At 44.2% G+C, this 24,838-nt stretch overlaps 1 protein-coding gene across 4 annotated transcripts; it reads right to left on the bottom strand.

Annotated features, from left to right (window-relative positions):
* Positions 1-1,730: 1,730 nt before the first annotated feature.
* CLSTN3 (calsyntenin 3) lies at positions 1,731-20,976 on the bottom strand. Of its 4 annotated transcripts, none has more exons than XM_033923927.1 (18): positions 20,806-20,976; positions 19,478-19,603; positions 18,855-19,050; positions 18,420-18,628; positions 18,095-18,244; positions 17,800-17,985; positions 16,122-16,382; positions 14,825-14,937; positions 13,858-14,020; positions 12,050-12,097; positions 11,788-11,945; positions 8,067-8,215; positions 6,629-6,855; positions 5,783-5,953; positions 5,498-5,643; positions 4,442-4,577; positions 3,302-3,492; positions 1,731-2,369 (listed from the first exon to the last, which is right to left on the bottom strand). In XM_033923927.1, the coding sequence occupies exons 1-18, from the start codon at positions 20,921-20,923 to the stop codon at positions 2,256-2,258; spliced, it is 2,862 nt and encodes a 953-aa protein (XP_033779818.1). In that variant the 5' UTR covers positions 20,924-20,976; the 3' UTR covers positions 1,731-2,255. The 4 variants fall into 4 exon arrangements, with proteins under 4 accessions (XP_033779818.1, XP_033779819.1, XP_033779820.1 ...); XM_033923928.1 differs by having other exon boundaries at positions 19,478-19,600; XM_033923929.1 differs by having other exon boundaries at positions 2,309-2,369; positions 3,289-3,492.
* Between the last annotated feature and the right edge of the window lie 3,862 nt (positions 20,977-24,838).

Here is a 24,838-nt window from a genome sequence, read left to right as displayed (position 1 = left end):
GCCGCTGTACCAGACCATGGTGCACCCTCACCTGGAATACTGCGTCCAGCACTGGTCGCCGTACCTGAAGAAGGACACGGTACTACTCAAAAGGGTCCAGAGAAGAGCGACTAAAATGGTTAAGGGGCTGGAGGAGCTGCCGTACAGCGAAAGATTAGAGAAACTGAGCCTCTTCTCCCTTGAACAGAGGAGATTGAGAGGGGACATGATCGAAACATTCAAGGTACTGAAGGGGATAGACTTAGTAGATAAGGACAGGCTGTTCACCCTCTCCAAGGCAGGGAGAACAAGAGGGCACTCTCTAAAGTTGAAAGGGGATAGATTCCGTACAAACGTAAGGAAGTTCTTCTTCATCTAGAGAGTGATAGAAAGCTGGAACGCTCTTCCAGAGGCTGTTATAGGGGAAAACACCCTCCAAGGATTCAAGGCAAAGTTAGACAAGTTTCTGCTGAACAAGAACGTGCGCTGGTAGGGCTAGTCTCAGTTAGGGTGCTGGTCTTAGACCAGAGGGCCTCCATGTGAGCGGACTGCAGGGCATGATGGACCACTGGTCTGACTCAGCAGTGGCAATTCTTATGTTCTTACTAAAATGGTTGATGGTCTGTCATTACGCTTACCGATCTCCATATATATGTATTTTCTTGTAGGCTTCCACGGCTGGCGTCATAATTGTTGCAGCTGTCTGGGTCTCGCTGGATCTGGGTAGGTAGAACTGACGTTTCAGCCATCATGCTGTGGCTTTCTTCAGGGTGTGCTGTGAGGTCTGCAGTTTGTCTGTATAGATAGTGTGTCTTCAGACCTGATTGACTGAGGCAGGAAAGTCTCCCACTAAAATTCAAATTTGTGACCATCCAGACAACTGCAACAATGACTATGTATACTCTGGAAGAAAGACGGGAAAGGGAAGATGTGATAAAGATCTTGAAATACCTCCAGGCTAAGAAGGAATTGAAAGGAAGTTCTGGAATGAGGATAAAAGTGAAAGGGGACCGACTCGGAAGTAACCTGAGGAGATACTTCTTCATGGAAGGGTGGAACATATGTGGAAAGGCCTCCTGGTGGAGACAAAAAGCGTATCTGAATTTGAGAAAGTTTGGGACTAGTCCATAGGATCTCTAGACGAATGGACAAAAAGGATAGGCCACATGGTGTTTGCCCTCACTTTTCTCTGTTTCTAAGCATAATGCGTGAATAAGGACACGTGACTCAATGCATATACTTATACACACTAACTTCCTACGTTTACGCCAGCCATCGAGCGAGCAGAAGTGCTTGCGCCAATAGGCATTATTCTATATGAAATTTCCGCTTAGCTCGCCTCATCCTAGTATCTAACTTTAGGTGAGTAATAGCGAATTATCCCCACCGCATAACTCCCCATTTGTCAGCATAAAACTTCATCACAAGCAGCCGATCATTCTCCAACTCTCTCATCATTTCCCACTGAGGAAGAACGACAGACTCCAAGTATTTTTCTTAAAACCCAGTCCTTTCCAAGTTCATTTTAATGAGTGGTACAGAAGTGAGGTGCATTGAAACCTAGACAGATAACGCACAAGAACGAAACGGTTACACGTTACAGTGAGACATTGAAAAAATATATCATATCGTATAATATATTTATAATATAACATTCATCTGTGTTGTACCCCCATAGCCCACCCTCCCATCATTCAGCCCCATCCAGCTGACCCTGAGGACCAGTGTGTTCCCAGAGAGGCAGCTGATGGAACATGGGGGGAGGTGGGTCGGATAAGAGCCAGACACGGGGTCTGATATTACTGGTGCTGAGCTGACTGTCTCTGTTCAGTGATTTTACTGTGTTTGTGTTTTATCTGTGTTCCTTATTTTGTTATGCTTTGAATTTTTAGTTATATGCTGTGATCTGATGAGGAGAAGGATTGTTGGCTCGGCAGAATAGAAATAAAGAAGATAAAATGATCAGAGGTGGCATCTTTCAGGAGGGCTTAAATAACTAAGAGCTGTCAGCTTCTCCTTCTGCATTCTCTGTCCTTCCCTCCTCTGTCTTTATCAGTGAATATTTGACTGGTTAATGAGGGAAAGGGAGAGTTCGCTTAGTGTTCTGCTGTTCTTAAGTGCGATGGCTGATGACTGGAATGTGTTTTGAAATTGTTGAGTGCTTTATGACTGGGGTGTGAGATTCCTTGTTCCCCCTCCCCAAAACTGATCCTGATCGATCTTCAAGGAAAACGGACTAGAAGCCACATTGATGCTGGAGGCCCAGAATTTGCCTTTCAGTTGCATCGCAGGTTGCTGGCTCCGTCTGTCTCGCCCAACATCTTCTGGTCTTCGGACTCGCTGCTATGTCCCTTCTCGGCCTCTCCTTCTTCAGGGCTTTGCTCATAAGACTGAGAAATTCAGAAAAAGGAGCACAGAACGTGGAAAAGCACTCCTGGAACCTCTGCCCATCACATTTCTCATTTCCTCCTCTTGCTCTCGTTCTCTTCCCTCCTATTTCTCTCCCATTCTCTCTTCCTCTCCCCATCTTTCCTCTCTGTTTCTTCCTCTACTTGTCTTTCTGGCTTCCCATCTATCTCTCCTCTACATCTCTGTTCATCTTTTCCTTCCCTTATTTTCCCTCTCTTCTGTTTTCTCTGTATATGTCTCCTCTCTTCACCAAAACAAGGTTTATCAATAGTAAAGTGCCTGTAGAGTTACAATAAAACACGAGACGTTAAGTGATCGGCTGGAGGAGTAAAGCAAGGATCTCCATTGTACTCTTATCGATGAGAGGGGATTGCCTATATTCCCCAAAGGAACATCATTAAAAAGAAGAAAAAGTGAATAGTAAACATTTTAAAGTAAAAATGAGTGGGGAAAAAAAATCACAAATAAAGTTTGTCATAATATAATTTTAATTAAGATTTCTGAAGTTTCAAGTTTGAATAAAAATTTGATATACTGCCTCTCAATCTTCTAAGTGATTTGTACATAATAAAAACAAAAAAAATATAGGGGAAATGTACATTGTAACATACAAGACTTACTACGACAGTAGCTTTGGAGGGAAGAAATACAAAAAGGGTGGGGGACCCGTCTGATAACCAAAGCTTAGGATGAGAGTATTGAAGGCTTTTGCATCAACGAATGAAACCCCTTCCACATTAAAGCCTATGAGAAATTGGTGTGGATTTCTGAGATATAGCACTTTACTATTGATAAGCCTTGTTTTGGGTATCCAGTAACTGTATTGGTTTATTCCATTTTGTTTGATTTTTGAGTGTTCCTCTCTCCGCCACCCACCCTCTCCATCTCAGCTTCACCCACCTTCACCTCTCACCTCCATAGGATTGACTATAATGGTCAATGCAGAATCATCCCAGAACATCTCATTATCCTTCCCGCCTGCACTGTTGTCCTCTTGACTGACTCGCCGGTGGATGGAATGGATGCGGAAGATGCCAAGGACAACCATCAAGGCCAGGAACCCCACACACACGATGATAATGATGGTGGCAGCACTAGGAACCACTAGAAAATGCACAGGGAGAAATTGTGCTAAGCAAGTTTCAGCCTCTATTGCTTTTGCTCTTCCTCGTGTTTCTCAGTCCCCCTCCATAGCAAAACAATCCCGTGATCAGAAGAGACGTTTCCTCACACTCCCTCCCCCATGTGTATTCCCTTATATTCCCCCCCTCCCCCTCATTTTTACATGAAACACCTTCTTTGACTTCAGTACATCCTGCACCGTTCACGGACAAAAATTCTCCAGACAACTAAAGAATGTTTTCTGAAATCCAAAAAATTCTGGTACCTACCAACCTCAACAACCTCCCCATGGCCAATATTATTCTGGACCCTGTCCTGGAGGGCCACCATCCAGTCAGGTTTTCAGGATAACCCTAATGAATATGCATGGGGCATCTCCATTATATGCAAATCTCTCTCAGGCATATTCATTAGAGCTATCCAGAAAACCTGACTAACTGGTTGGGAACCACTGCAATAGAATACCCTAAAATACAGTAAGTGAATCAGCAACTGGCCAGTGAATCTCCTAAAACATAGTTCTGAAAGACGTTCAAATGGGAAATGCATTCCAAAAGAGCTCTAGAACCCTCCCAGAGAACCTAGAGCAACATCACCATTTCAATGTTTCAGTCTTTCAGAAAGAAGACAAAATGCCATTATTGAACTTTCTAATAGAGAATGACATGGGGACAAATTTTTTCCCCTTTAAGCTCTGCTTTAACCACACAAGCCTCAAACACTTATGATTTTAAAGTGTTTGAGGCTTGTGCAGGGATGGGGCAGGGACAGGAAAATGTTGTCCCCGGGTCATTCTCTACTTTCTAGCAAACGCTGCCCCTCCCCTTTAGAACGGCTTGTTTCAAAACAAAGGATTGTGATTAGCACATGTTCTAGAATTTTCAAAACCACTTTTTCCTCGCTGTCTCCCGTGCTAGGGGCTGACACTTACTGGAGTAGTGGTGGTTACTTGCCAAGTTATGCTTGGCCAGCTCGGGGGCGATTTGGTGAGCCCCGTGCAGGTACTGCTGCGCAGTGAGAGCATGATTGGGGTGGGCTGCTCTGTTCATGCTGTGTAGGGCGTTCGCCTGGGAAAAAAGCAGGGCGGGAGCCAGAGAAACAGCGGGAGAGAAAAGCAAGATCCAATTATGTCGATCATTAACACCCCCCCAAACAGACACTTCTGCATATTGTGTAACTGCACATTGATGAATTACAATTAAGTCATTTACATTAGGCACAAACAGCATGAAAGGAAAAACATTCTTAAAGAAAGAAAGTAAAAGAAAACCTGAAGTAATACAGTGGGAGAAAGGCCACCCCTCCCCCTTTTCAGCTCCACTGGGGCCTAAAGTAAGAAAGACTTAAGAACAGCCTTACTAGGTCAGACCAAAGGTCCATCAAGCCCAGTAGCCCGTTCTCACGTTGGCCGATCCAGGGCAAGCAGTGGCTTCCCCCATGACTTTCTCAATAACAGACTAGGAACTTTTCCTCCAGGAACTTGTCCAAACCTTTCTTAAAACCAGCTACGCTATCCGCTCTTACCACAACCTCTGGCAACGCGTTCCAGAGCTTAACTATTCTCCTATTGGTTTTAAAAGTATTTCCCTGTAAGTTCGTCGAGTCTTTGTCATTTTTGACGGAATGAAAAATCGATCCACTCCACTCAGAATTGTGTAGATTTCAATCCTATCTCCCCTCAGCCGTCTCTTTTCCAAGCTGAAGAGCCCTGTCTGTGGGGCTGGATCTTTCACACCAGCCCCAAGTTCGGGAAACTCTTTAAAAGCCAGTGCTAGTGGTTAACTCTATTCTAAATTTCAACATTAAGTGGTGCAAGTGAGACAGAGCGAGGGAGGTAAGATCCTTTCCATGCCTGCCTAACAGAAGGTCAGCTTCCAGAACGTGGACCATGTGGAGCGTCTGAGCCAATCTTTGGACAAGCAGCATATTACAGTTTGTAGATGTGGTGCTGATTAGCATTTAACCCTCATCCACCCACAGGTCCTACCTGTACAGTTAACTCGTTACTGGAATATCGTCCATTCATCTCTGTGCAGGAGAGGCGAAACGTCCTCTCATACAGTGCCACGCCCCGTGCGATGCGATAGCGCACCTGTCTCAGCACTTCCTCGTACACCGCAATGCTCTCTACACCTGCAGAGGAAAGGGGGCAGCTTGTGTTACACAATCTTATCATCCACCCCTGCAGTATCGATCAAAGACAGGAGGAAGAAACTAAAGAGCCATTGACCTGGTGTGAGTGAGAGGAGAAAGAGATGAGGGGGCAAATTACCTGCAATGGAGAAATAAGCCGAGGCATTGATGAGTTCCAATCCTCGCTGCTGCAGTAAGGAGGTGTCTACGAGGAGAGCCTCCTTCTCTGGGTCCAGGTCATCTCCTACCAGCGAAATTTCACAGCCATCCAGGTTGTGAACAATCTCATCAGACATCCGAGTGTCCATCACTGTGCAAAAGTTACAGGAAAGCAAGAGTTGAGGGAAAGCTGTATCTCTCCCCCATCCACACACACACACTCCCAGGAATCTATTCTATTTTCCGAGGGGGTGCTCAGTCCAACCAACCAACTTCCTAAATTCTGAGTGTTATTTTGCCACTGTGGCTGAAAAGAGTGGTAACTAATTTCGTGAAGCGCCAATTTGCAGAAACAAAATTCTATGATGGCCCCTCCAGTCTGCCCATCCACAGTAACCATTATCTCTTCCCATGTGCCTATCCCATTCTCTCATGAATTCAGACACAAGTCTCTGCCCCCTTTCTCATGTAAGGCAGCTGAGCTCAGCTTGTCTCTGACTTCACCTTCCCTCTTTCTGGATCTACTGATGCATTCCCCTCTTCCTCATCATATCATTTCCTATACATGATGACACGACACTGCACAACTACCAAAACCGAGGCCTATTCACATCACTTTCGGACTCTGCAACATCACATTTCTCTGCCAGCAGGCAGTTTTCCTTCCTAACACTCTTGAATTATTTTCCTAGAACTTTTACTTCCTGTCTCTAGAACCACCAACTCCTGCACTTGGAAACATGGCTGCCTATTGCTTTAAAAAGTACATCCTGTCCCTATAGCCCCTGCTTCCTGTCTCTAGAGCCACTGCTTCCAGGATGCCTACCTGTGCCTTGCCAGCTCTCATCCTTCTTGGCTACCACCTGGTGGGAAATGGAGCACATGATTCGCAGTTCTGGGAAGACAGGCGCTCCTTCGGGGCTCTCAAACTCTGAAGCAGGACGGGCAAAATGGGATTTACTACTCAGTGTTATCTGTGGAGCATCAGGCTGCAGCACTACCACATAGCCCTCGACATCTGGAATGGAGACACAGGATTCCTCACTGAAACATCTGGAAGGAAGCAGAGCAAGTGAAGAGTCATTTCAGAAAGTTCAAAATATTCCGAGAACAATTAGTGGAGACCCTGGTGGTGCTAGTGGGGCTCTTCTACCAGCCAGCGATTCTGATTCCTGTACTGATTCATGAGACCCATTCTTGTAATCTCTAGAAAGATCAATATCTCAGCAGTGAATATGCATCAGATATGAGTGAATATATTTGGGCTTTGAATCCAGCTAATGAGATTTCAGTTACCCTGAAAACCAGACCAAGCAATGGAGCATGAGAACACAGTGAAGAGAAAAACGCATGGGAAAGCACAAACCACAAAGTTTCTGGGAAGAGTGATGGCACTGCACGTGCTCAGAGAAAAAAAAATAAAAAATCTCTCTGAGCTATTGGAGAGCTTATCCGCAAATTGGGAGCTGTTGGGACAACACCCATATGTGGCTGACTCATCCTGCTTGTCCTAGGAGAATAATAGGTCTCGGCAGTGTTTCCTTTAAGCTGTACAGGAGTCCTCCACCTGCATTAGGTGTGGTGCATCGATAATGTGGTTTCAATGGTGAGGGGCAGGCAATGCAAAATATGTTGAAACCAGTAAAATGACCTTCTGTTGTGCAGGGGTTAAACTGTGGAACTCACTTGTGAACCAATTACAGAAATATTGTGAAAAGGGCAACTTTGTTATTTGTGAATGCCTTTTTCTAGATACTGATCCTTTATGACTGCGGCTTGTTGAAGAATTTTCCCATGATTCTTTGTATACGCCTTTTTTGGCTCTCATTCTTTTTATAGTTGAACTTCTTAAGATTATTGGTTCATGTTTGTTTTATATGTAAAATTATGTAAACCGAAATTTTAAAATAAATAGTCTGCCCTTAGAATTGAAACGTGGTATTCCTGCTCCATATCAATGACAAAATCAAAGGGAGAAGACTGCTGGCACCTTATAGGAAGCTTTGGGGGGAGAAGGAAGATTTGGGTGCTAACAGCCTAAAATGAAACCTGAAACCATTTAATACTGTTTATCACCTAGTCTGGAGAGGTTGATTGCATGATTCACTGTACAATACTTGACAAGATAAGAACAGAAGAATCGCCTCACTGGATCAGACCAATGCTCCATCCAGCCCTATATCCCGTCTTCACGGAGGCCAATCCAAATAGTAGCAGCTTTTTGGACAATATTCTGCTTCTTGTTTTGTCATTGGGTGACTCACTTGACAATGGTGGAGAGTTTGAGGGGCCGGACCCCAGGAGTGGCAAAGCGCAGGGAGTTCATGTAGGCAACATGCTGGATAGCGTGGTTGAATGTTTCCAGGTCATCTCCCTCCAAGGTGAGGAGAGTCTGAGAGGGATTCACATGGACCTGTGGGAGAAGGGAAGGAAAAGGAATTAGAAAATAAAAGGAAAACAGAGAGAGGAAAGAAACATTTGGCCAATATTCAAAAGTGTTAATGCAATGAGCAGTCAACTCACTCTTCTATACTTCTGTCAAGGAAAGGGGGCAGAGTGAGGATACTCAAAGTTATATATCACCGGCAAGATTCACCTATAATTATATAAATTATACATATACGTATGATAGACAGACATATAAAGTTACATACAGATTTGCAAAATAAAAGTGCTGCTGGAAATACACAGTTATTCATCTAAAGGTTATATGATCAGCTGTCAACTGAATATCTGCCCTGTTGTCTCAATCGGATCCGCCCACAAACTCAAACTATCTTTCCCCTCGCTAAAAGGCGTCATGTATGCAGGTAAATTAGGGAAATCCCTTTTCTTCAAATTCACTGAGCTTTGGAATAACCTCCCTACCCCGCTGCGGAACCTAGGCTCATTCCAATTATTCCGAAAGCATCTGAAAACTTGGCTTTTCTCCAAAACGTAAAGCTATCTATTGAAAATGTAAAGCTAGCTATCCTCTTCCTAACCTCTAATTTCTTATGTCCTTCCCTCATTTATTGAATTACCTGTAAACCGTGCCGAGCTCTATCTTTATGGAGATGATGCGGTATACAAACTTAAGGTTTAGTTTAGTTTAATCTCTACAAACTGCTTTTGGTGCTCACTGTCCTGCTTCCTCTCATATGGACCTGTAATACACCTTGTTACCTCCTCAGCTTGGTGGATCCATAAAACACAGTTAAGCCCGATTAAGCTGTCCCCAGGGCTGAATATATTGTTTCTCTCATGTGGGTCTATAACACACACATATTCTATAAGCTAGGGGGGGTTATATTTTTGGTAGTACTTCTCCTCTGAATTTTAGATCTGTCCTTTACTGTATAAGGGATTTTTTGGCAGCTAACATTTTGTAATGATTATGATGTCCTGTGAACTGTGATATATTGGCAGATATTAGTTTGTAATGTCTGCACTGTTGTTGGGGGTTTTTTCAGTTGTTTATATAAGATATGTTTGATTGTTGTAATCCACTTAGGAATAAGTGGAATAAAAAAAAAGTTTTAATGAAATAAAAGTGCACCAAATTGATGTCATATTAGCATTTATTCACGTGATAGGCATTAATTTGTAGTTAAATGGCTAAGTGCTTCCAAAAGCACCATGGAGAGCTCAATCAGGCACTAAGTAGCTACTGTACCCACTCCCATGGGAGAGGAGAGGGACAGGACATTCAGCACCATGGAGAGCTCAATCAGGCACTAAGTAGCTACTGTACCCACTCCCATGGGAGAGGAGAGGGATAGGACATTCAGCACCATGGAGAGCCCAATCAGGCACTAAGTAGCTACTGTACCCACTCCCATGGGAGAGGAGAGGGATAGGACATTCAGCACCATGGAGAGCCCAATCAGGCACTAATAGCTACTGTACCCACTCCCATGGGAGAGGAGAGGGACAGGACATTCAGCACCATGGAGAGCTCAATCAGGCACTAATAGCTACTGTACCCACTCCCATGGGAGAGGAGAGGGACAGGACATTCAGCACCATGGAGAGCTCAATCAGGCACTAACTAGCTACTGTACCCACTCCCATGGGAGAGGAGAGGGACAGGACATTCAGCACCATGGAGAGCTCAATCAGGCACCAACTGTATTGTACACATCCCCATGGTGGTGGTGGGGAATAGATAGTAATTGTAATCCATTTTGCTTTTGAGAAATGAAGACCCAACACGCTCTGTGTTTCGATTAAAACATCTTCAGGGGTCCTAAATGTTCCTTTAGAAAAGATGGAGTGGATGGCAACTAATTTACAGAAGAGTTTAATGCCTGTCGAAGATGAAGAAAGTTAAATGCCGTTGTGAGAGTCGTCTTTTTTGTTCTGTTATTCAACATCCACTGCAGACCTTTTCTCAGATGGGGAGGAATAGAACATGCTACTATCGTTTCTATAGCGCTGAATATTAAAACATTCAAGAAATATGACTGTTGAAGTTGGCCGGGTCTCGCCAGGTAAAACCAATGTTTCAGTCATCATGCTGTGGCCTTCTTTAGGGCATGAAGAAAGCCACAGCATGATGGCTGAAATGTTGATTCTACCTACCTGATGTAGCGAGACCTGGACAACTGCAACAATCATGATGCCAGCCATGAAAGCCTAAGAGAAAACATTCAAAAGATAGTCCCTGCTCAATGGAGCTTACAATCTAATCAAACAGACTTAGTAACATAGTAAATGACGGCAGATAAATACCTGAATGGTCCATCCAGTCTGCCCATTAGTTATTCTCATTAAAAATACATGATTATATTAACTTATCTCTTCTTTGATATTACTGGGCCATAGACTAAAGTCCACCTGGTATTGTCCTAGGTTTCAACTGCTGAAGTTGCCTCTAAGCTCACTCCAACCTATCCAACCATCCTGTTTGCAGGATATCTACCATAGAGTCTGGCTAGTAACATCCTCATGTTCCAAGTTAGTTTGATGCCCTCCCCAGCCCATCCTACACCGAATCACCATATATGGGACACAAACTATACACGTCTGTCCAATACTGGCCTTAGTTATTTAATTTTTACCATTTGTTTTCTAATTAGAACTCCTCTGTGTTTATTCCATGCTTTCCACCACCTTTCTCGGGAGGGCATTCCTACCATCCACCACCCTCTCCATGAAAAATAATTTTCTAATATTACTCTTAAGCCTTCCTCCCTGCAATCTCAAGTTATGTCCACTAGTTTTACCATTTTCTCTTCTCTGGAAAAGATTTGGTTCTATATTAATACTTTTCAAGTGTTTAAATGTCTGACAAAACAGGACAACTTCTATTACTACTGCTCTCTCAAGCATGGGTGCTTTATAAGTGAGTGGGAGTTAGGAGTTAAAAGCAATCTCAAAAAAGTGGGCTTTTAATCTGTATCTGAATATTGCCAGGGACAGAGCTTGACGTTCTGACTCAGGCAGGTCATTCCAGGTGTAGGGTGCAGCAAGAGAGAAGGAACGTAGTCTGAAGTTGGTAGTAAAGGAGAAGGGTGCAGATAAGAGAGGCTTACCCAATGAACTGAGTTCTTAGGAAGGAGTATAAGGAGGGATTAGAGAGGAAAGATATTGAGGAGCTGTACAGTCAATAAGAGGAGTTTGAATTGTATGCAGAAATGAATAGGGAGTCAATGAAGTGACTTGAAGAGAGGAATGATATAAGCAGAGCGACTGGCAGAATATAAGTCATGCAGCAGAATTTTGAATGGATTGAAGGGGAGAAAGATGGTTAAGTGGAAGACCTATGAGACATCCAGAAGCAACGTGGAGGGCTCAAACAGACACTGACAGTATTGTACACCTAAGGGGTGGGGGTGGGGGTGGGGGGAGAACATTCAACATCACAGACAGATCAGTTAGGCTCTGATTGTATTATAGACCCAGTAAAAAATCCAAACATATACAGGACCATATAAATGGACTGTACTTGATTGAACTGTGCATGCTCTTGGTTATATGGAGTCTTTGAGGCAAATAATTTACCTTCATTCCTTTTCCAAGGCTGTCAAAGTCACTATAGTCCAAGCCTTCGCGACAGGCATAAAGACACTCTATCACTTCACGGCTCTCCAGTTTTCCTGGACGGACTGTAAAGCCGGCCAGGTACCCATGAAAATATCTGTGTATCTGCACTGAGTCTCCTAAAGGAAAGTATTGAAGAACATCAAAGGAGAAAGACAGATATAGGTAGAAGGACAGCAAAGACAAAGATAGGCTGATAGACACCCTACAAAGAGAGCTCTACCTTGGTTTGCATCTGTGGAGTTCTCAGTTACTTTTTCTTTCTTTTCATCTGCAAGAAAGAAAAAATGTACAATAAAGAACATGACTTTAGAAATGGTGTGTTCTGGCATGCGCCACAGCCCATGTACATATGTCCCTCACAGAAACACAGGAAATTACAGCAGACAAAATTCATGTGGACTATCTAGTCTGCTCATCCACACCATCTCTTCAGTTCTACAGTCCCTTTCTGTTCCTTGCAGATCCTCTGTGCATAGAAACAGAGAAAATGATGCATCATAAGAACATAAGAATTGCCACTGTTGGGTCAGACCAGTGGTCCATCGTGCCCAGCAGTCCACTCACGCGGCGGACCTTGGTCAAAGACCAGCGCCCTAACTGAGACTAGCCCTACCTGCGTACGTTCTGGTTCAGCAGGAACTTGTCTAACTTTGTCTTGAATCCCTGGAGGGTGTTTTCCCCTACGACAGACACCGGAAGAGCGTTCCAGTTTTCTACCACTCTCTGAGTGAAGAAGAACTTCCTTACGTTCGTACGGAATCTATCCCCTTTCAATTTTAGAGAATGCCCTCGCGTTCTCCCTACCTTGGAGAGGGTGAATAACCTGTCCTTATCTACTAAGTCTATTCCCTTCAGTACCTTGAATGTTTCGATCATGTCCCCTCTCAATCTCCTCTGTTTGAGGGAGAAAAGGCCCAGTTTCTCTAATCTTCCACTGTACAGCAACTCCTCCAGCCCCTTAACCATCTTAGTCGCTCTTCTCTGGACTCTTTCGAGTAGTACCGTGTCCTTCATGTATGGCGACCAGTGCTGGACGCAGTACTCCAGGTGAGGGCGCACCATGCCAATCCATGCCATCTACTATCCCATCCTCTCACCTAGAGATCATATAAACTTGTGCCAAGCAAAACAGTTGTCATCTCCAGCACCTCCACTGGGAGGTCATTCTGTGCACTTCAACACTCTTTTCACAGAGAAGTATTTCCTTAGGTTACTCCTGAGTCTGTCCCCTTTCATCATCATCCTATGCCCCCTCAATTGAAAGAGACTCACCTCCTGTGTATTTATACCATGAAGGTATTTAAATGTTTTTTAATCATATTTTTATCTCCTACCTTTCTTCCAAAGTATACATATTGAATTCTTTAAGTCTGTCCCCATATGTTAGAAAACGCTCAGTGATTTCATCATGAGACAATCTTACAAGACCTCAATATGTATATTGTGGAAGAAAGGTGGAAGACCGGAGAACCATCTCTCTCTGTCTCTCATTCTCCATCTCAGGGTCCCTCTCCCTTTATTTCTCTCTCTTTTTCTTGTTCTCTATTCCAGTCTCTCTCTCTATTTCTCAGTCTCTCTATCTAAATGTCTCCCTACCCATCCCCCACCCCATTACCATTTAGTTTGTCTTCCATAAGATCTACTATTAGAAGAACTTGATAGCTAGATTATGAGCCTTCAGGACATCTAGGGAAATCCAAAGTACCATTTTTATTTATTTTATTTTAATGTATCTTTAATCTATCTTCATTGTAAACCACTTTGAACCTCACGGTATAGCGGTATATAAGAAATAAAATCAAAATCAAATATCTAGGGAGTCAGATTTTACATGTGCATTGGGCCATCAAATTGCAATTTTTCAGCACTGCAAACTGATCCTCTCCACTAAACCTTCATGGACCTAAGCTATATTTGTTTTCTCTGGTTTTTATCTCCATCAATTCCTCAATCGTCTTCAGAATAAAAAGTGTCTGTGGATGGATCTGCTCACAGCTCTCCTCATCACAGCCGAGTTGGGCAGATTACCTGTCCAGCATGCTCCGATCATGAGGTGGATTTCATGCCTGGGAGGGTGAAGGAGCCCGTTGTCATGAATGAGGGCAGGATCATAGGATACCCCATCAACAAAGAGCGTGACTGTAGGAAACTCCAGGTTCAGTGCATAATGGTGCCACTCGTCATCACAGACCTGTTATGGTTAAAGCAGGAGGAGCCACAGAGAGAGAGAAAGGAAAAACAAGAAGGTTATTGTAATAAAAGAAGGAAATCACATATTTAGGTGTCCATCTTGATTATGCCTTTGGCCTCCAGATAGCCTCTGTTGTTAGATCTAGTTATTTGACACTACATTACATCCATACCAGTCAAAACTACATCGTAGATGCGTCTCCTTGCTTAGACCATGTTTTTGCTCTAGTTAGATCCATACATGACTATGATAATATGACTTTTACTGGTATCAAAAGGCAAAGACTACAATCTGTTCAAAACACCTCCAATTGACTCCCTACCCATGTACAATGCTTTGATCTTGTAACGCCGTTGCTGTTCTGACACCATGGGTTTCTAGTGTCTTCTCAAATCCAGCATAAAAGTCTGACCCTGACCCATTTATTTATTGACTTACCACTCCCTTAGTTTTTTGTTTCCAACTTGATTCCACTGGACATTTCTCTATACTGCTCCATCTCTTTGGAACTTTCTCCCTCCTAACCTCTGCTCTGAGCCTTCATATATGAAGCTCATGTCAGCTGTAAAAATACAACTCTTTTCCGGGGCTTTTCTTGAGCAAGTGGGATCCCGCAATGACGGCAACCTCTTTCTGTCTTCCTTTTCCCATTCTCTGTTCATCTTCCTATCCAAAGATTATAGTTCTTTTCCTTCTGTCATTATTTTGATATTGTAAGCTGCTTTGATTGTTGTAATAGAAAGGCAGTATATATCAAATGACAATAAACAAAAACACAACAGATTTTTCAAAAGCTTTCTTTACCTGCTCAAGTTTCCAGAGGAATTTGACAGGATGTGCAGTATCCACCAGTGACCAGTAGAGGAAGGAAAAGCGACAGCCATGGACGGCCAGAGAATAATGAGAGTAACTGTCTTCTACAGAATGAAATAGTCAAAAAAGAGGGGGAAGGGTTTGAGTGAGAGATCCCTCCCATGCAGCTGTCTACATATGATACTAGCACAGAGCCCAGGGATCTTTAACACTGTACCTGGGGGTACCCATGTTAAAACACTGACTCCCCCCTCCCCCTTACACACTCATACAGACAAGGGGAACACAGTTTTGCACCCACCTTCTCTCAGGAACTTTCAGGATCCCTTTTGTTCCTCCCGAATGCCATGCTCCAAGTTATCTAACATGGAGCTCAAAACCCTCATAGGCCTGGTTTCACTCCTCTCTCCGAATCCTTGGCTCTGATTTCTGGGTTCATTTTAGAAAATAAAGGCTGGAAGGAGTGCCAAGATGATAGTTTTGGACTTTATGCCTCATGTTCTGTGTTTTCAAACCAGATACAAGAGTCATGAGGAAAAGACGTCAACCGTACAACAGTGGGCAATCCAAAGCACAGACTGGACACTGACAGTGTTTTGGCAATTCTGCCTTATCAAGAGTCTCTCGCCAAAATAAATATGTGTGGTTCCTTAGTTTGCAATTCACATTTGGCAGTTTTAGAGAAACTGAAGGAAGAAAATCCGCTGTCAACAGTGCACATGATAATGTCAGTGTCAGTCGAGCCTATGCTGCTGGCAAATAACGTTTGCTTTGGATCGCCCACTGTTGTACAGTTGACATCTTTTCCTCACGACTCTTGTAGCTGGCTTGTTCTTCCCATCGTTAGAGGCCTCTCTGGCTTTCCTCTCCGCTGTGTTTTCAAACTCCAGATTCCTTATTTACCTATTTGATGTTCTAGATTTCTTGGACCAGGTTCTAGATTGGAAGCTGTCTCTGTTCTCTAAGGAACTGCAGGGAGAATAGAACTCCCAGGGCTCAGCAGGAATCACTGAGTGACACAGTTCTCTGGGGCTTCTGGAACAGACACTGAGCTCAGATTAAAAAAAAACAGGCATCTCAGTACAGTATTAGCCCATGATCCTGTGTTAGGTGTTACGTTTCTTACTGGCTGCCCCAGTCTGGTGAGTAATCTGATAGCAGCTGAGGGTTTTAGACATCTGAAATAACTCAGATGTTTTTCCCACTTTCTGTGCACAGATACCCATAAACTTATCATCGAGGAGTTGCCCCTAAATCTCTGTCTTTCCCAGATCCCCAGGGCCCTTACCATTCTTTATGGTGTTACAAATCACCGTCTCCTCCTCTTTTTTCAGCTTGCCAGACCCCACAGCATGTTTCATCCAAAGGGAGAGAGTGAAGTGGTCACTCAACCCATCCTGTACAACTCCTAGAGGTATGGATGTTGCCTGAGATCCATTGAACCAGTAGATCAGACTGCTGTCCTGGCTGTAGTGAATGGACAGTCCTGCCGTCCAGTTGGAGTTAGGACCTGGGGCTGGAAGTAGGTCTAGCTCACCAGTGGAGGCACCTGTATTTCCAAAGGGAGAAAAGAGGAATAAGCGCAGGGAAGCAGGAAGAGCCAGAGAGAGACAAGGAGGGAGAAAAACAGACACCCAACCAGTAAGACAGGGGACAGAGCGAGACTACACTGAGAAGACAGAGAATGGCACACAGAGAAAGATGAAGAGAAACACACAGAGATAAACATGAATTAAGAAAGATAAAAAAGTGCTCAAAGGAGAAGAAAGAGTTGCAGAGAAACCAAGAGAGTGAGAAATTTAATCTAGTTATTATGGAGTACATTTTCAAAGCCTGGGGAAGGGATTACAAGAATTGAATGGCTAAATCCTCTAAGTGAATTTTTGGCTGCCTAGAAGTGCACACACATTTTCCCAACACAGGTATGCTCAGCTGCAGAAAAAGATGTCATTCCCAGGACCCAGAACCTGGTCAGGACAGAAATCTCCCCATTACACTTGAATGATTTCAACATATACAGGCACAGTGAACCTTGCACTGATTAGAGACATTGTAAAGGATATTTATGCAACCATTCAAACTTCAAATAGAAATGGTCAGGGCTTTAAAAAGTGCAATACTGTGCCAGTTAGATGGCTTACTGCAAATTATATATTAAGAGGACGCCTCCTACAAAAGTGATTTAAAGGGCCTGTCTGAAGCTTACTTTATCAAGAAAAGGCAGGTGTCTATCTTTCTGTATAAGGCTCTAAGGCTGCTGGAAACTCCCTAAAGAATCACATGGGGACAGAATCTGTCTCCATCTTGTGTCATTCTTTAGGGTCTATCTCAACCTCAGTCCTTCTACACCAGTGTTCTTCAATGCAAGTCTTGAGGGTCAGTGGCTGGGCCCTTTCATACTCTGATTCTTATATGAACCAAGTATAGGATAATGACATCACTGATAAGGTTGGCTCTTATTGGTGGAATGAAGCATTATGACATCACAATATCTGCTCTGGATACCAGAGACTATCATTCTTTAGTGTCTGTCTCAACCTCGGTCCTTCTACACCAGCATTCTTCAATGCAAGGCTTAAGGGTCAGTGGCTGGGCCCAAGATAAGGACAAATTCTGTCCCCTTGTCATTCTCCTGCACCTAGAGCTTAGCAAGAACACACTAAATCACAGTACCTGTACCGTCCAGCCAAACTCCATCCATGTGCACACCTGATGTCAAAGTACAGACCACATGAACAAGACATGGACTTTTACACTGGTTGGTATTTAAAAGAAATCATATTTCTTCATGGGGTTATTTTTTAGAATTTCTCCCTAGAAATGGAATCAATTTCATGTTACAGCTGGTGTGATGAATCTCTGGTATTTATTCGCTGACTGGTACGGTAGATCTGCGATATTCCTGGTATGGATCTGTAGAAGTCATTTCATGGCTGCCATGCTGGATCTGTGGAATTTGCACTCACCGCAGATTCTACGCAATGACTTCTCAGAGTAATTGTCCCGGTCACAGCCTTTGGCTACGTGGTTGGTTTGCAGCTCTACTGTGGCCTGGATGTTCCACAGTGGCTCTTCGCAAGTCTCCAGATGAATGTGAGGGAAGAGAGCCTTGCTCCCTGCACCCGGTAGGTACTCAATTCGCTTGTTCCAGTCTGTGAAAGACAGAAGACAATGAGCCATGGAGCTAGGCATTTCTCTATCACTCGTAGCCAGCCCCTAGAGAGACTGACAGATGAACAGGTGGGAAGGATGGACACTTACCCAGCCAAGATGGCTTGCAGGTTGGTTTAACCTGAATTTCCACCTCAGCATCATCAGATGCTCGTTTCTTCCCACAGTCATAAGCTGTCACTGTGAACCTGTATTGCTGATCCCCCTTGTAATCTAGCTTCTCGGTATTCTTTATGTTCCCTGAGGGGAAGCAAAGAAAGAGGGTCGTTACTTGTAGATAAGATAAGGAGTCACAAGAAACGAAGGTGGAGAGGAGCAGGGATATAGGGACACATAACGTGAGAGAGAAGTTCATGGGAATGGTGGGAAGGTGAGCACATAGAGATCAGGCTAGTAGGTCGCGTTGGTTGCTCACCGTCATTGTCAATGACAAAGGGAACGTTGGGTGTAAGGATTTCATAGTAGCAGATCTGGCTGTACTGAGGGGAACAGTCTCCATCGGTGGCCTCCACCTTGAGCACCAGGTCATACATCTTGCCCTCGGTCACTGCAACGCGGTAGACCTTCTCCACAAAGACTGGCGCAAACTCATTCACATCATTTACTCGTACATGGACGGTGGCCCTGCGATATTTATAGTGCAAGCATAAACCATGACAAATTCCTCCCACCCCTAGTAGACAAAGAGTAATTGTGGTGTGAGAATTCTCCATCCATGAAAATGACCATGTTTAGAAATGGCTGTGCATGCTGTGATAATACCGTGACTCTGATGGCTGACCGTGACAATGGATGACTGATATGACAGTTCTAGGACTGGAGCAGCCAGTACCTGGGGTGGGCCCCTTACTTGTGTGATTTTTTGGTGTTGGCCCCATCAGGCCCCTCTCCACAGTCAAAGGCCTGGATGGTGAAGGTATGCTCCTTCTGCACCTCACAATTCATTGGCTCCTTAGCCCGGATTAGCCCCTCCCCTGTAGATTTATCCTGGATAACTGCCTCGAAAGGGGCCCCCTGCCCATGGACCCGGAATCCGCAGATCTCTCCTGGGTGAGGAAAAGAGAAGACAGAACCCCCCACAGGAAGTAGGGGTACAGAATAAACCATGGACAAGAATCAGCATTCAGAATCCATTGGAAGAGAGAGATTAAGACTTACTTATCACAAATTCACCACTGACACATCATTTCTCTCTCCATCCAAATCTGGTCTCTTTTTCTATTTCCATTCCTCCCTCACCATTTCCACTGAGAATCTCTTTTCCTCATAGTCATATCCTGCCTCTCATCCTCTCCCCCCCCCCTTTTCTCCATCCTTTGTCTCCCTTCCTTCCTCTCTCTCCCCCCATCTCCCTTCTCCATCCTTCCTCTATCTCTCCTTCTTCCCACCCATACGTCCTCTCTATCTCTCTGTCTTTCCTCTCCTTCCTTCTCTTTCTCACTCCTTCTCTACGCCACCATTCCCTAGAGTTACCTGCGTAACGAAGTGGTGCATCCTTGTCCAGTGCAAAGAGTGGTGGATTCAGTAGCACCGTGTTGTCATTCTCCATGACGATGCCCTGATATTCTGCCTCGATCCATGGTTTGTGCTTATTGGCTGCTGGAAAAACAGGGTTTCACTGTAGCTGCTGCTCACCATTGAATGCCAGATACCCTCATATCCCCCATCCAAACACATAAAACACCAAATACTCAATATTAATCTCACTACACAAATTGTAAAAAGAGGTGCATTGTTGTCTGATTCCCCCCCCCCACCCCCACCCCCCCCAAGCAAAGGGATTCATTGCAGGCTTATGAAAATAAGTCTCTGACCCAGAAAGAGCAGATTAATCACTTTACAGAGAAGCTTGTAGCTCAGAGGAAAGGCGGGGAAATCAAGGCAAGGAGGGAGTGTCATAAAAAAGGAGGCGGGCCCGGGGAAAAGTGTCTTCAGAGGCAAATGTGAGAGAGATGAGGTGTGAGGAAGGGTTGAAGGACTGTGGGGATACATGGGGAAAGGTGCTTAGAGACACATGGGTGGAGATGTTTGAGGACAGAGCGAGTGAGGACGTAGGGGGATGAAGTTGTGGGAGAGGGGTTATGAGGATTAGACAATAGAGAAGGATGGGGATGTTCTATGCAGGGACTGTTTCCTTAGGTTATGGGTGGAGAAGGGAAATGCCTCAGATGATAATGGCTGATCCATTCCCTCCCCCTCCCCCCCTATTTTCACAGGTGGTGATGGTGACTGTGTGGCCCCTTCTCCCCTGTGAACATGAACCCCTCGTCCTCTTGCTTTCCAGCCCGGGCCTACATCGGAGAGCAGAAGAGTTTCATTTGCACAGCACATGTATAATCGTGTGCACACACACCTATGTGACACTCTCTCTGGTGTTTGCACCTGTGGCTAACATGTTCTGGACATGTTTACAGTCCCCATCTCCAGAGATTTCTCATGTGTCGCACACAGAACCCACACCTTTCTGTGCATAAAGATAGTGTATATTGATCCAGAGCTGGTTCTGTCTTAACTGATATTTCTTGCTAAAATGAAAATAACACTAGGTAGGAAAGGAACATGTATGTCTGTCTGTCTGCCTATCTTTCTCTCTCTCCATACATACACAGCATCACGACAGAATATAGATGTGTGTACAATGCAGATACATGCACTGTGCAGACTTACAGAAGGATAAATATTGCAATCCAAACACACAAAGACTCAGACAGATCTATGCACTGGCACGGAGTCAGGTATACACACAAACGCAGACCCACACAAAGGATGAGATGGATGCAGGATTGATCTCGATCACTAACCTTTGTTACAGGCTCCATTGTGGAGCAGAGAGGCAAGGAAGAGAAGGCGGAGGAAGAGGAGGAGGGGGTGCTGGGGGCTGCTGCAGGAGAGATACCCAGTCCCCATCACAGGCTTCATTTCCCTCTCAGTGCTGCATGGGAGCCGGGCTTGGGGGGCAGCAGGAGCTGGTGAGAGGGAGAGAGGGGAAGCAGGCACGGGAGGGATGCCAGGCACTGAGGAGGAAGAGGAAGAGGAGGATGCTCCAGAAATGGAAAGGACCAGAGCCCCAGCCCAGCCCCTGCACTGCAGAATGACGTAGGATGAGCCCCGCATGCTGACAGACGTCTCCCAGCCAATCCCCAGCCCAGGACGGGCAGCAGGGGCTGCAGGGGGGCTGGGGTGGGTGAAAGGCAGAACTGCAGCAGGGGATGAAGGCCCTGCAACACAACAGAGAGAGAGTCAAAGCAAGCCAGATGGAGACAGATCCTTACACAAAAACGGTGTGCCAGCAAAATACTGCAACTCAGTCACACATACAGAACATAGACAGACTCTTACCAAGAATTAAATCTGCAGAACTGGGAACAGCACTGTGCCAAGTCCAAAGAGGGAAGAGATGCACATTTCCCAAAGAGCAGAGAGAGAAAATCAGACTTCTCCCAAAAGAATGAGCAGGAAAAACTCTGTCTATTCCTGGGGAAACAAGAGAAATAGCAGCTGAACCCATCACTGTCTCTGGGGTTTCTCTTTCTGTTTAGTAATTTGGGGACACTATTTAAACACTAGAGGTTAGGTATTCACATGTAATTTCAGGTGTTATAACATAACATAAAAATGTATTTACTGCAGTACCTTACAAGTTCTCTGCGGTTTACAAAAGAAAATTGAAACAGTGAGAATAAAAGCAAATGACCTAGAAATTGCAAAGATTTCTTAAATAAGTAGGTTTTCGATCATTTCCGCAACTGCTGATAAGAGACAGAGCTAACTAACAGATCTACAACTCCTTGGGTTTTGGACTGGCCACCGTGAGAACGGGCTACTGGGCTTGATGGACCTTTGGTCTGACCATTCTTATGTTACAAAGTCTGCCTGAAAAGACAGGAGTCGTTGAAAATATCTCTTGTATAGACGATGCAAAAGCAAACAAATTACAATTACATCTTGGGCCCTCTGAATGAATGAATAAAAGATAATCAGATGCTAAACCATGTCAGACTTTATAGCTTATATAGCCAAATTTAAATCTGACTCTACAATGTGGAAAGACGTTTGTTCACACACTACACACGTAGGATTATTCACGTTGGGGCTGAAAACAAGGCACCCAGCTTTACATTTTCAGACATACAAGCAGGGGCATATTTTCCAGCACGGGGACAGTTGTAGTGAATGATCAAAGGTAAACTACCTCGATGACAGATCTTTGAAAATTGGCTAAAACTTGGCTGGGTACAAAGTCCCTTCGTACATTGTCACTTAGGCGAGTTTATTGGCTATGAAAATAGCCTCTTTGGTGTATGACATTTGTGCTAGAAGGGATTGTTTTCTAGTCTGAATCTGATGTGAGGTAGAAAAATAACTGGACATGCCTATGAGGCTACGGCCAGAACTATTCCAGTTCATCGAAAATCAAACAAGAAATGGACTTATTCCCCTCCCCTACGTATTAACCTGAGAGTTCCAAGAATCTGCCCCCAATCAGTTCAGTTGCTAAAGGACAATGCTATGAGTAGGCACTCCCCCCCACCCCTTTGTCCATATAAACATATAGAATGCCAGCAGGTCGCCTAAGCGTTAGTCTGTAAGGGGGCAAGTACGTGACACAGGGGTGGAGTTGTCAACGTGACTACCATGAAAATGTGCTAGTGTAGCATGGAGACCTCGTTACTAATAACTAGGGTTAACAGTAACCCACGTTGATCTCTCTAGAAATGGAAATCGCTACTATATCTAATAGAAGTGAGCCACGTTTAGGACAATCAAGCCATTGTGACATCACTGATGAGGTTGGCTCTTATTGGTGGAATGAGGCATTATGATGTCACAATCTCAGCTCTGGTTACTCTTCACACTAAGGGGGAGAAGTTATCAATGTGAGATACCAATAAAAAGGGTTATTTTAGCAGATGTCCCATTTTATGCTATGAGACCTAGTTACTAATAATAACTGGAGTTAACAGTCTCCATTGATAACTTTCTTCTTATACTAAAGATTGAAGGAGTGGCTCTAGAGATTGAAGCCTTCAAGATAATGAAGGGAATAGACTTTGTAGATAAGGACAGGTTGTTCACTCTCTCCAAGGTAGGGAGAACGAGAGGACACTCTCTAAAATTGAAAGGAGATAGATTCCGTACAAACGTAAGGAAGTTCTTCTTCACCCAGAGAGTGGTAGAAAACTGGAACGCTCTTCCGGAAGCTTTTATAGGGGAAAACATCCTCCAAGGATTCAAGACAAGTTCCTACTCAACTGGAACATATGCAGGTAGGGCTAGTCTCAGTTAGGGTGCTGGTCTTTGACCTAGGGGCCACCACGGGAGCGGACTGCTGGGCACGATGGACCAGCGGCAATTCTTATGTTCTTATGAGATCAGAATCACGGTTATATGTTATAGGACAATGAAGCCATTGTGACATCACTGATGAGGTTGGCTGTTATTGGTGGACTGAGGCATTATGACATCACAACATTCACACTAAGGGGGGAAGTTATCAACCTAAGCTACCATTAAGGTACGTCATTTTAACTATTTTATGCAACGAGGATAACAGTGGTAGTCCAAAATGAAACCCTCCCCATGCAGGCGAGGGTTCCTAGTTACAAAGGTAACTTACTTGCCTGCAGTTATGCCGGGTCTAGGCACTTATTTATTCATTCAATTTTCTATACTCTTCTCCCAGGGGAGCTCAGAACGCTTAATATGAATTTATTCAGGTACTTAAGCATTTTTCTCTGTCTGTCCTGGTGGCCTCACAATCTAACACCAATAGTGGATTATTTGAGTTTTCTGGAACAAACCTGGGCACCCAAGGTCCGCTGCAGAGAAGCTCTCATCATACAGCCTTGAGGCACTTAAATGGATGCAACCAGCTGTAGAACTGCCCTCAGGACAGACAGAAATTGAAGACAGCTTCAGAAGTACATCGCACAGCGGCTTAGGTGAAAGCTTTGAGGGAACACTCACAAGTTAATTCGATGGCCCAGTGATTAGGTCTTGGCCTGGGATTCAGGCAAAAAGATTTGATGAGAGGGATACTTAATAACTCTGAGAAAATTTAAAGATCAGTATTTCCCTTTACTTAAATGAGAAGGTTCCCAGGGTCAATAATCCAGGAAGGAACCAAAAACTCAGGTCATACTGCTGTCTGCTTCCTCCTGCTCGGACTCTGAATCCCTACCCTGAGGAAAGGAGACCAGCCCTCTCTTCAGAGATCCTGTGTTTGGTAAAGGAGACCTGCCAGAAGAACATAAGAGTTGCCATCTGGGAAAGACCGAAGGTATCCTGTTTCCAACAGTGGCCAATCCAGGTCACAAGTACCTGGCAAGATCCCAGGGAGTAACACAGATTTTATGCTGTTTATCCTAGGAATAAGCAGTGGATTTCCCCAAGTCCATCTTAATGGATTATAGATTTTTCTTTAAAAAAAGTAGCCAAACCTTTTTTAAACCCTGCTAAGCTAACTACTTTCCCTACATTCTCCTGCAACAAATTCCAGCGTTTAATCATACACCGAGTGTTTATCTTTTTGAACCATTTTCAGGAAAGAAAAAAACAAAAACAACCCACATCCAAAACAAAAACACACAGAGAAAGCCATTAGGAAGTAGAAGGAGCCCAGCATTTTTAGTAGACTGGCCACACAGACATCCCAACAGAGCAAAGGGGCCCACTTGAGATTTAGACAAACTACAGATGAACAGCAGAGAAATCCATCTAGAAAATAGGTTTTAAAAATAGTGAATTGGAAGGGTTTGGTGAGAAAAACGTCTACCTGCCATTTTATGGATGTTTTTGCTTTTTGAAAATGTGCACCAAAGTGAACCCTAAGAT

Source organism: Geotrypetes seraphini, chromosome 16 (genome assembly GCF_902459505.1).
Source record: "Geotrypetes seraphini chromosome 16, aGeoSer1.1, whole genome shotgun sequence".
Taxonomy (NCBI): domain Eukaryota; kingdom Metazoa; phylum Chordata; class Amphibia; order Gymnophiona; family Dermophiidae; genus Geotrypetes; species Geotrypetes seraphini.
Note: the sequence above shows the minus strand (reverse complement) of the source record. Positions and strands in the feature narration are given on the sequence as shown.

Coding starts and splice junctions, on each gene's coding strand:
- CLSTN3 (XM_033923927.1), bottom strand. CDS start 20,923: ATGAAGCCTGTGATGGGGACTGGGTATCTCTCCTGCAGCAGCCCCCAG. Junction 19,604..20,805: donor CAATGGAGCCTGTAACAAAG/GTTAGTGATCGA, acceptor CTGTTTTTCCAG/CAGCCAATAAGCACAAACCA. Junction 2,370..3,301: donor TTATAGTCAATCCTATGGAG/GTGAGAGGTGAA, acceptor TGAATTTCTCAG/TCTTATGAGCAAAGCCCTGA.